The sequence below is a fragment of the Homarus americanus genome, unplaced genomic scaffold, assembly GCF_018991925.1.
Source record: "Homarus americanus isolate GMGI-L3 unplaced genomic scaffold, GMGI_Hamer_2.0 scaffold24694, whole genome shotgun sequence".
Classification (NCBI taxonomy): Eukaryota; Metazoa; Arthropoda; class Malacostraca; order Decapoda; family Nephropidae; genus Homarus; species Homarus americanus.
In genome coordinates this window covers 1482575-1492926 of record NW_024732780.1, presented here as the reverse complement: position 1 = coordinate 1492926, position 10352 = coordinate 1482575, and the positions used below count along the sequence as shown (strand labels likewise).

The window sequence follows — 10352 nt, the reverse complement described above, 5'->3', positions numbered from 1 at the left end:
TGTCGTGATGTCATGGTAGAACCGACCCTCCATTGGACGGTGAGAATTTCCAACATGGGACTTCAGACATCTAATAGAAGCCCGTTTGACGTCCAGCACTCGAGGATTCTGGACACAGGGACCAGCAGAGTCTTCTTCGACATCAAGGATTTTTATCCCATGGCTGCATATCACCGTAACAGCTCTCCATGCACACAGGAGGAACAAGAACGACAAGATAAGGGCATATGGGAGAGAATTCTGAACGTTGATCAAGGCAGCACTCCTCTGGTGTTCACAACCTCTGGTGGAATGGGACCAAGTGCAAGATGCTTCTACGCCAGACTCCCTTGTGTTATCGAACAAGCACCAGCCAGAAGTTATCGTACAGCCTGGTTGAGGAGATCCGACTAATCCTTCTATACTCTCCTTAGGTCTGCTTTACTCTGCCTCCAGGGGAACGAGAGCATCGACCCAAAGCCGTCAACAATTGCAGATATTGACTTCAGGGCAACAGTCACTGAATGCTGCATAGATCTGCGACTCAACTAATTCAACACAGCTAGGGTAGCTACTTATGGTAAAAAAAGTAGTAGTAGTAGTAGTATTAGTAGTAGAGCCAAAGTAATATAGTCAAGACCAATATAGCAAGGTCAGTAATAGGCCAGGGTCAACAACCAGGTGTGGTAATAACGAGGTTCGGGGAGGTGGGGCGGGGGTAGATGGCTATAATAGTAAAGTGAGTTATAGAACAAGGCGAAGTATTGACCAGCCCTGCGGGTACAGCTAGCATATAACAACACGGTCAACGTGGGCGCAGTAACAGAGCCGGGAATGGTAGTGAAGAGGCACGATAATATAGCCCGGTTATATAACATAGCCAGGCGTTCTCGTACAGCATGGCAACAATGTAGCTCCGTGTGGTAACATATCAAGGGGTGGTAACATGAAGGTGTGGTAACATGAAGTTGTGGTAAAATGAAGGTGTGGTAACATGGAGGCGTGGTAACATGGAAGCGTGGTAACATGGAGGAGTGGTAATAGGAAGGCGTGGTAACATGAGGCGTGGTAACATGGAGGCGTGGTAACATGGAGGAGTGGTAATAGGAAGGCGTGGTAACATGGAAGCGTGGTAACATGGAAGCGTGGCAACATGGAGGTGGTAACATGGAGGAATGGTAATAGGAAGGCTTGGTAACATGGATGGTAACATGGAGGAATGGTAATAGGAAGGCTTGGTAACATGGAGGAGTGGTAACATGGAGGAATGGTAATAGGAAGGCTTGGTAACATGGAGGAGTGGTAACATGGAGGAATGGTAATAGGAAGGCTTGGTAACATGGAGGAGTGGTAACATGGAAGCGTGGTAACATGGAAGCGTGGTAACATGGAAGCGTGGCAACATGGAGGAGTGGTAACATGGAGGAATGGTAATAGGAAGGCTTGGTAACATGGAGGTGGTAACATGGAGGAATGGTAATAGGAAGGCTTGGTAACATGGAGGTGGTAACATGGAGGAATGGTAATAGGAAGGCTTGGTAACATGGAAGCGTGGTAACATGGAGGTGGTAACATGGAGGAGTGGTAACATGGAGGCGTGGTAAAAGGCGTGGTAACATGGAAGCGTGGTAACATGGAGGTGGTAACATGGAGGTGGTAACATGGAGGCGTGGTAACATGGTGGCGTGGTAACATGGAGGCGTGGTAACATGGAGGCGTGGTAACATGCAGGCGTGGTAACATGGATTGGTAACATGGGCGTGGTAATAGGAGGCATGGTAACATGGAGGTGGTGATAGTAAGCGTGGTAACATGGGCGTGGTAACAAGGAGGCGTGGTAACATGGAGCGTGTGGTGATAGTAAGGCGTGGTAACGGAGGCGTGGTAACATGGAGGCGTGGTAACATGGAGGTGGTAACATGGAGGCGTGGTGATAGTAAGGCGTGGTAACAAGGAGGTGTGGTAACATGGAGCGTGGTAACATGGAGAGTGGTAACATGGAGTGGTGATAGTAAGGCGTGGTAACATGGGTGGTAACATGGAGGCGTGGTAATAGGAAGGCGTGGTAATAGTAAGGCGTGGTAACATGGAGGCGTGGTGGTAGTAAGGCGTGGCAAAGCGTGGTAACATGAAGGCGTGGTAATAGCAAGGCGTGGTAACAAGGGAGGCGTGATGGTAGTAAGGCGTGGCAAAGCGTGGTAACATGAAGGCGTGGTAATAGCAAGGCGTGGTAACAAGGGAGGCGTGGTAATATGGGCGTGGTGATAGTAAGACGTGGTAACATGGATTGGTAACATGGAGGCGTGGTAATAGGAAGGCGTGGTAATAGTAAGGCGTGGTAACATGGAGGCGTGGTGGTAGTAAGGCGTGGAAGCGTGGTAACATGAAGGCGTGGTAATAGCAAGGCGTGGTAACAAGGAGGCGTGGTAACATGGAGGCGTGGTGAGAGTAAGGCGTGGTAACAAGGGCGTGGTGATTGTAAGGCGTAGTAATAGCAAGGCGTGGTAACATGGAGGCGTGGTGATAGTAAGGCGTGGTAACAAGGAGGCGTGGTAACATGGAGGCGTGATGATTGTAAGGCGTGGTAACATAGAGGCGTGGTAACATGAAGACGTGGTAATATGAAGGCGTGGTAACATGAAGGCGTGGTAACATGGAGGCGTGGTAATAGCAAGGCGTGGTAACATGAAGACGTGGTAACATGAAGGCGTGGTAACATGGAGGCGTGGTAACATGGAGGAATGGTAACATGGAGGAGAGATAACATGAAGGAGTGGTAATAGCAAGGCGTGGTAACATGAAGGAGTGGTAACATGGAGGCGTGGTAACATGGAGGAGTGATAACATGAAAGCGTAGTAACATGAAGGAGTGGTAACATGGAGGTGTGGTAATAGCAAGGCGTGGTAACATAGAGGTGTGGTAACATGAAGACGTGGTAATATGAAGGCGTGGTAACATGAAGGCGTGGTAACATGGAAGCGTGGTAACATGGAGGAGTGGTAACATGGAGGAGTGATAACATGAAGGAGTGGTAATAGCAAGGCGTGGTAACATGGAGTGGTAACATGGAGTGGTAACATGGAGGTGTGGTATCACGGAGGAGTGATAACATGGGCGTAGTAACATGAAGGAGTGGTAACATGGAGGTGTGGTAACATGGAGGTGTGGTAACATGGAGGAGTGGTATGGAGGAGTGATAACATGAAGGAGTGGCAATAGCAAGGCGTGGTAACATGGAGGCGTGGTAACATGGAGAAGTGATAATATGAAGGAGTGGTAATAGCAAGGCGTGGTAACATGGAGTGGTAACATGGAGGCGTGGTAACATGGGGGAGTGATAACATGAAGGCGTGGTAATAGTAAGGAGTGGTAACATGGAGGCGTGGTAACATGGAGGAGTGATAACATGAAAGCGTAGTAACATGAAGGAAAGGTAACATGAAGGCGTTGTAATAGCAAGGCGTGGTAACATGGAGGCGTGGTAATAGCAAGGCGTGGTAACATGAAGGAGTGGTAACATGGAGGTGTGGTAACATGGAGGAGTGATAACATGAAGGCGTGGTAACATGGAGGAATGGTAACATGGAGGAGAGATAACATGAAGGAGTGGTAATAGGGGGATAGATCACTATCTTCTAACTACCGCCCAATCAGTCTAACATCTTTAGTAGGCAAATTACTGGAAGCAATCATTTCAAACTCTATTCGAAATCACCTGGAGAAGCACCGATTGATCAATGATTCCCAGCATGGCTTCACAAGCGGACGTTCTTGCCTAACTAATCTATTAACATTCTTTTCATCAGTTTTCGAATCAGTGGACGAGGGGCACAATTATGATGTGGTATATCTCGACTTTAGCAAAGCCTTCGACAGAGTCCCCACGAAAGACTAATTAGAAAGGTAGAAGCTCATGGCATCAAAGGTGACATCCTTAAATGGATTAGGGCGTGGTTACAGGACAGGAAACAGCGAGTGAGCATTAACGGCACTAAGTCCCATTGGAGCAACGTCACAAGTGGAGTTCCCCAAGGCTCAGTACTTGGACCATTATTATTTATTATATACATAAACGACATAGATATCGGCATAGACAGCAACATAAGCAAATTTGCTGATGACACTAAAATAGGACGTGTTATCAAATCTGACGAGGACTCGGCAAAACTACAGGAAGATCTAAACAAATTTTTCGAATGGTCTGAAAAATGGCAGATGAAATTCAATGTCGACAAATGTAAAGTACTCAGTATAGGAGATGTAAACAGAGAAACCAGATACCAGATGAACAACGATGCCATAGAGAAATCCGAATGCGAGAGAGATTTAGGAGTAATGATAAGTAGGAACCTTAAGCCAAGTAAACAATGCGTTTTTGCTCGTAACAAGGCTAATAAAGTACTTGGGTTCATACAAAGGAGTGTTAGTTACAAGACTAGCGAGGTCATCCTAAAACTGTATCTTGCTCTTGTGAGACCACACCTGGATTCCGCAGTTCAGTTCTGGTCACCGTATTACAGAATGGATATAGAATCCTTGGAAAGAATTCAAAGGAGAATGACAAGACTAATCCCGGGCATTAGGAACCTTGAGTATAGAGACAGGTTAAAGCATCTTAATTTGCACTCCCTCAAGAGACGTAGAGCGAGGGGCGACCTGATAGAGGTGTATAAGTGGAAGGCAGGGCTAAACAAAGGGGACATTACAAAGGTACTCAAATTATCCAACCAGGAGCGAACTCGTAACAATGGTTTTAAATTAGACAAATTTAGATTTAGGCGTGAAATAGGTAAACACTGGTTTGGAAACAGAGTAGTGGATGAATGGAACAAGTTACCAAATATCATCATTAACTCGAATACGCTGAATTGCTTCAAACATAGGTTGGATGCTCATATGAGCAATAGGGGTTGGGTGTAAACGGGACTGCCCAGTATGGGCCAATAGGCCCGCTGCAGTTTCCTCCATTCTTATGTTCTTATGTTCTTAATAGCAAGGCGTAGTAACATGGAGGAGTGATAACATGAAGGCGTAGTAACATGAAGGAGTGGTAACATGGAGGCGTGGTAACATGAAGGAGTGGTAACATGGAGGTGTGGTAACATGAAAGAGTGATAACATGAAGGCGTGGTAATAGCAAGGCGTAGTAACATGGAGGAGTGATAACATGAAGGCGTAGTAACATGAAGGAGTGGTAACATGGAGGTGTGGTAACATGGAGTGGTAACATGGAGGTGTGGTAATAGCAAGGAGTAGTAACATGAAGGAGTGGTAACATGGAGGCGTGGTAATAGCAAGGCGTGGTAACATGGAAATGTGTATGAGCTCTGTCTGATATTGCTAACACTGAGCCACATGCGGCTTTTGAGGCATTCACCCATGGAGTCAAACATTACTGGAACTACCTGATGCGCATTACCCCTAATACCGGACCCCTCCTCCACCCTCTGGAAGAAGCCATCAGCGTCGTCAATTTCATTCCCAAATTAGCGAAACATCTTCACTTAACCCCAGCAGAAATATCACTCCTTGCACTACCACCGAGACTGGGAGGAATGGGATTGACCAATCCAGAGGAGACTGCTGCCACTGAACATCAAAACTCAGTTAAGCTAACGGCAGTTAAACTCACCACATAATAGCTCAGAATGCAACAGGCGAGGTGGATACCAGCGAAGTAAATAAGATTTGACGGTCCATTACGACCGAACGACAGCATGGCCAAAGTGATAGGTTACAGCAACTGATGCTGCAAGTACCAGAGAATTAAAAAAAAAAAAAGTAGCTATAGCGCAGGAGGTGGGCGCCTCGAACTGGTTAACTACGTTACCGATAAAGGCAAATGGTTTCAGTCTTAACAAAGAAGAATTTACAGATGCCATTGCTCTAAGGTAAGGTAGGCCAGTAGAAGGTTTGCCCTCCCAATGCGTGTGTGGCTCTTCCAATAACGTCGATCACGCCATGGTGTGCAAGAAAGAGGGCTTCATATGCATGAGGCATGACGAAGTAAGGGACCTCACAGCAAATATGTTGAAGGAAATCTGTCGTGATGTCATGGTAGAACCGACCCTCTTTCCATTGGACGGTGAGAATTTCCAACATAGGACTTCAAACACATCTAATGAAGCCCGTTTTGACGTCAGCACTCGAGGATTCTGGACACGGGGACAGCGAGTCTTCTTCGACATCAGGATTTTTTATCCCATGGCTGCATATCACCGTAACTTAGCTCTCCATGCTGCACACAGGAGGAACGAGAACGACAAGATAAGGGCATATGGGGAGAGAATTCTGAACGTTGATCAAGGCAGCTTCACTCCTCTGGTGTTCACAACCTCTGGTGGAATGGGACCAAGTGCAAGATGCTTCTACGCCAGACTCGCAGAGGTGTTATCCGAACAGAAGCACCAGCCCAGAAGTTATGTTACAGCCTGGTTGAGAAGTCGACTGTCCTTCTCTCTCCTTAGGTCTGCTTTACTCTGCCTCAGGGGAACGAGAGCATCGACCCCAAAGCCGTCAACAATTGCAGATATTGACTTCGAGGCAACAGTCACTGAATGCTGCATAGATCTGCGACTCAACTAATTCAACACAGCTAGGGTAGCTACTTATGTATTAGGATATTTAATATTAAGGTAATAAAATGGTGGGGAAGGTGTGGCTATTGAGGGAGGTTTGAGGCCATTTAAAAAAAAAGTAGTAGTAGTAGAGCCAAAGATAATAATATAGCCAAGGTCAATAATATAGTCAGGGTCAGTAACAGAGCCGGGGTCAACAGCCAGGCGCTGCTGAGCAGCGGCCCCCCTTGGCCGTGTTCGGCCACACTCCCCAAATCCCTCTCCCAGACCATCCTCACCACAGGGATATCAACATAATCAAAAGTGACAATTTCGTTTCGGAAAGAAGTGGGATCAGTGTTAAACAGTGATGAACAGTGTTTAAGCCAGTGAATTCAGCACCAGACAGTACCAGTGAGAGCCGTGACCCACTTCTGAGATAAGCACCCCTGGGAACTGACCACCATCTTCTGACCAGGAGGTGCTAATCAGTCCACCATGGTAACAACAGTGGGTCGGCTTCACACCTTACTATGAGATAACACAACACCACCCGGCAGAGTGAGGTACTGTGACACCACCCCACACCACATGGTGTCCCCATGACCATGTGAGGTCCTTCATATCAACACCGACGGAAGAGTTACGGCACCACATGAACACCACACCACCAGGTGTCCCCATAACCACGTGAGGTCCTTCATATCAACACCTACGGAAAAGTTACTACACCACGTGAACAACTCACCACCTGGTGTCTCCATGACCATCAACTGTAAACTATAATAATTTGTATGTTCAATTCATGTTCCTTCTCCTTTCAGTAATGAAAGCTTTTGTTAAACGACCCACCCACCCTATGTCTTTGTATGTAATAAGTCATTTTGTCCAATGTATATTTTCAGCCTTCGGGCTGCAGAACTTTTTCAATAAACAGTTAATTATTATTATTATTATTATTATTATTATTATTATTATATTATTATTATTATTATTATAGCGAGCTATTATAGTAATGTGAGTTATAGAACAAGGCGAAGTATTGACCAGCCCTGCGGGTACAGCTAGCAAAAAACAACACGGTCAACGTGGGCGCAGTAACAGAGCCGGGATTGGTAGTGAAGAGACATGTTTATATAGCCCGGCTATATAACATAGCCAGGCGTTGTCGTACAGCATGGCAGCAATGTAGCTCCGTGTGATAACGTATCAAGGGGTGGTAACATGAAGGAGGGGTAACATGAAGGTGTGGTAACATGGAGGCGTGGTAACATGAAGGTGTGGTAACATGGAGGCGTGGTAACATGGAGGTGTGGTAACATGGAAGAGTGGTAACATGGAGGCGTGGTAGCATGGACGAGTGGTAACATGGAGGCGTGGTAACATGGAGGAGTGGTAACTTGGAGGTGTGGTAACAGGGAGGCGTGGTAACATGGAGGAGTGGTAACTTGGAGGTGTGGTAACATGGAGGCGTGGTAGCATGGAGGAGTGGTAACATGGAGGCGTGGTAACATGGAGGAGTGGTAACATGGAGGTGTGGAAACATGGAGGAGTGGTAACTTGTAGGTGTGGTAACATGGAAGTGTGGTAACATGGAGGAGTAGTAACTTGAGGAGTGTGGTAACATGGAGGTGTGGTAACATGGAGGAGTGGTAACATGGAGTGGTAACATGGAGGTGTGGTAACATGGAAGAGTGGTAACATGCAGGCGTGGTAGCATGGAGGAGTGGTAACATGGAGGCGTGGTAAAATGGAAGAGTGGTAACATGGAGGAGTGGTAACTTGGAGATGTGGAAACATGGAGAAGTGGTAACATGGAGGTGTGGTAACAAGGAGGCGTGGTAACATGAAGGCATGGTAATAGCAAGGCGTGGTAACAAGGAGGCGTGGTAATAAACAGGAGTGGTAACATGAAGGCGTGGTAATAGCAAGGCGTGGTAACAAGGAGGCGTGGCAACATGGAGGCGTGGTAACAGCAAAGCGTGGTAACATGAAAGTGGTAATGTAGGGCACGGTGGTAACAAGGAGGCGTGGTAACATGGGCGTGTAAAGCGTGGTAACATGGAGGCGTGGAAATAGGGCGTGGTAACAAGGAGGCGTGGTAACATGGAGCGTGGTGGTAACATGAAGGCATGGTAATAGCAAGGCGTGGTAAGGCGTGGTAACATGGAGCGTGGCAAGGCGTGGTATTGTATAAGGCGTGGTAACAAGGAGGCGTGTGGTAACATGGAGGGTGTGGTAATATGCAAGGCGTGGTTACATGGAAGCGTGGTAATAGTAGGTGTGGTAACATGAAGGCGTGGTGATGTAAGGCGTGGTAACGGAAGGCGTGGTAACATGGTGAACATGGAGGCGTGAAAAAAGCGTGGTAACATGGAGGCGTGGAGGCGTGGTAATAGCAAGGCGTGGTAACAAGGAGGCGTGTGCGTGGGCTAGCATGGTAATAGGCGTGGTAACAGGAGGCGTGGCATGCGGCAACGTGGTAACAGAAGGCGTGGTAATAGCAAGGCGTGGTAACAGGAGGCGTGGTGGTAAGGCGTGGCGAAGGCGTGGTAAAGGCGTGGTAACAAGGAGGCGTGGTAATAGCGGGGCGTGGTAATGAGCGTAGTAACATGGTGAAGGCATAGGTGGTAGCGTGAAGGCGTGGTAACAAAGGCGGGGCGTGGTGGTATGGCGGCGGTGGTAAAGCATGGGTAATAGCAAGGCGTGGTAACAAGGCGTGGTGAGGCGTGGCAAAGCGTGGTAACATGAAGGCATGGTAATAGGGCGTGGTAACAAGGAGGCGTGGTAACATGGAGGCGTGGGGAGGCGTGGTGATGGTAATGCGTGGCAAAGCGTGGTAACATGAAGGCGGGTAATAGGGCAAACATGGAGGCGTGGGGGCGTGGTGAACGTGGTAACATGAAGGGTAATAAAGGCGTGGTAAGGCGTGGTAACATGGAGGCGTGGTAACATGCGTGGTAATAGCAAGGCGTGGTAACAAGGAGGCGTGGCAATGCGTGGCGTGGTAATAGCAAGGCGTGGTAATGGAGGCGTGGCAATGCGTGGTAACATGGAGGCGTGGTAAGGCATGGCGTGCAAGGCGTGGTAATGGAGGCGTGGCAATGCGTGGTAACATGGAGGCGTGGTGGTAAGGCGTGGTAACAGGAGGCGTGGCAATGCGTGGTAATGGGGCGTGGCAAGGCGTGGTAACAAAGCGAAGGCGTGCAACGCGTGTGTGCGTGGTAACATGAAAGGCGTGGTAACGTGGTAATGGTAACAGCGTGGTAACATGGAGGCGTGGTAATAGCAAGGCGTGGTGATAGTAAGGCGTGGCAAAGCGTGGTAACATGTAAGGCGCGTATGAAGGCGTGAACAAGGAGGCGTGGTAAGCAAGGTGGTAATAGCAAGGCGGTGGCAACAGGATGGGAAGGCGTGGCAAAGCGTGGTAACATGGAGGCGTGGTAAAGGCGTGGTAACAAGGAGGCGTGGTGATGGTAAGGCGTGGCAAAGCGTGGTAACATGAAGGCGGTGCAACAGCAAGGGCGGCAGGAGGCGCGGTGATGGTAAGGCGTGGCAAAGCGTGGTAACATGAAGGCGTGGTAATAGCAAGGCGTGGTAACATGGAGGCGTGGCAATAGTAAGGCGTGGTAACATAAGGACGTGGTAATAGTAAGGCGGTGGTAACTGGAGCGTGGTAACATGGAGGACGTGGTAATAAGGCGTGGTAACATGGGCGTGGTGATTGTGGAGTCGGTGATAGGAAGGCTTGGTAATAGGGCGCGGTATCATGGAGGCGTGGTGAAATGGAGGCGTGGTAACATGGAGGCGTGGTA

At 48.2% G+C, this 10352-nt stretch overlaps 2 protein-coding genes across 2 annotated transcripts; both read right to left on the bottom strand.

The window, feature by feature from the left end:
* Nucleotides 1-846: 846 nt before the first annotated feature.
* LOC121868947 (extensin-3-like) lies at nt 847-2826 on the bottom strand. The gene has a single exon (XM_042369978.1). The coding sequence runs from the start codon at nt 2824-2826 to the stop codon at nt 847-849; it is 1980 nt and encodes a 659-aa protein (XP_042225912.1).
* A 4843-nt stretch (nt 2827-7669) lies between these two features.
* On the bottom strand, nt 7670-10141 carry LOC121868946 (extensin-2-like). Its single transcript, XM_042369977.1, has one exon. It carries the CDS (start codon nt 10139-10141, stop codon nt 7670-7672), a length of 2472 nt encoding a protein of 823 aa, XP_042225911.1.
* Between the last annotated feature and the right edge of the window lie 211 nt (nt 10142-10352).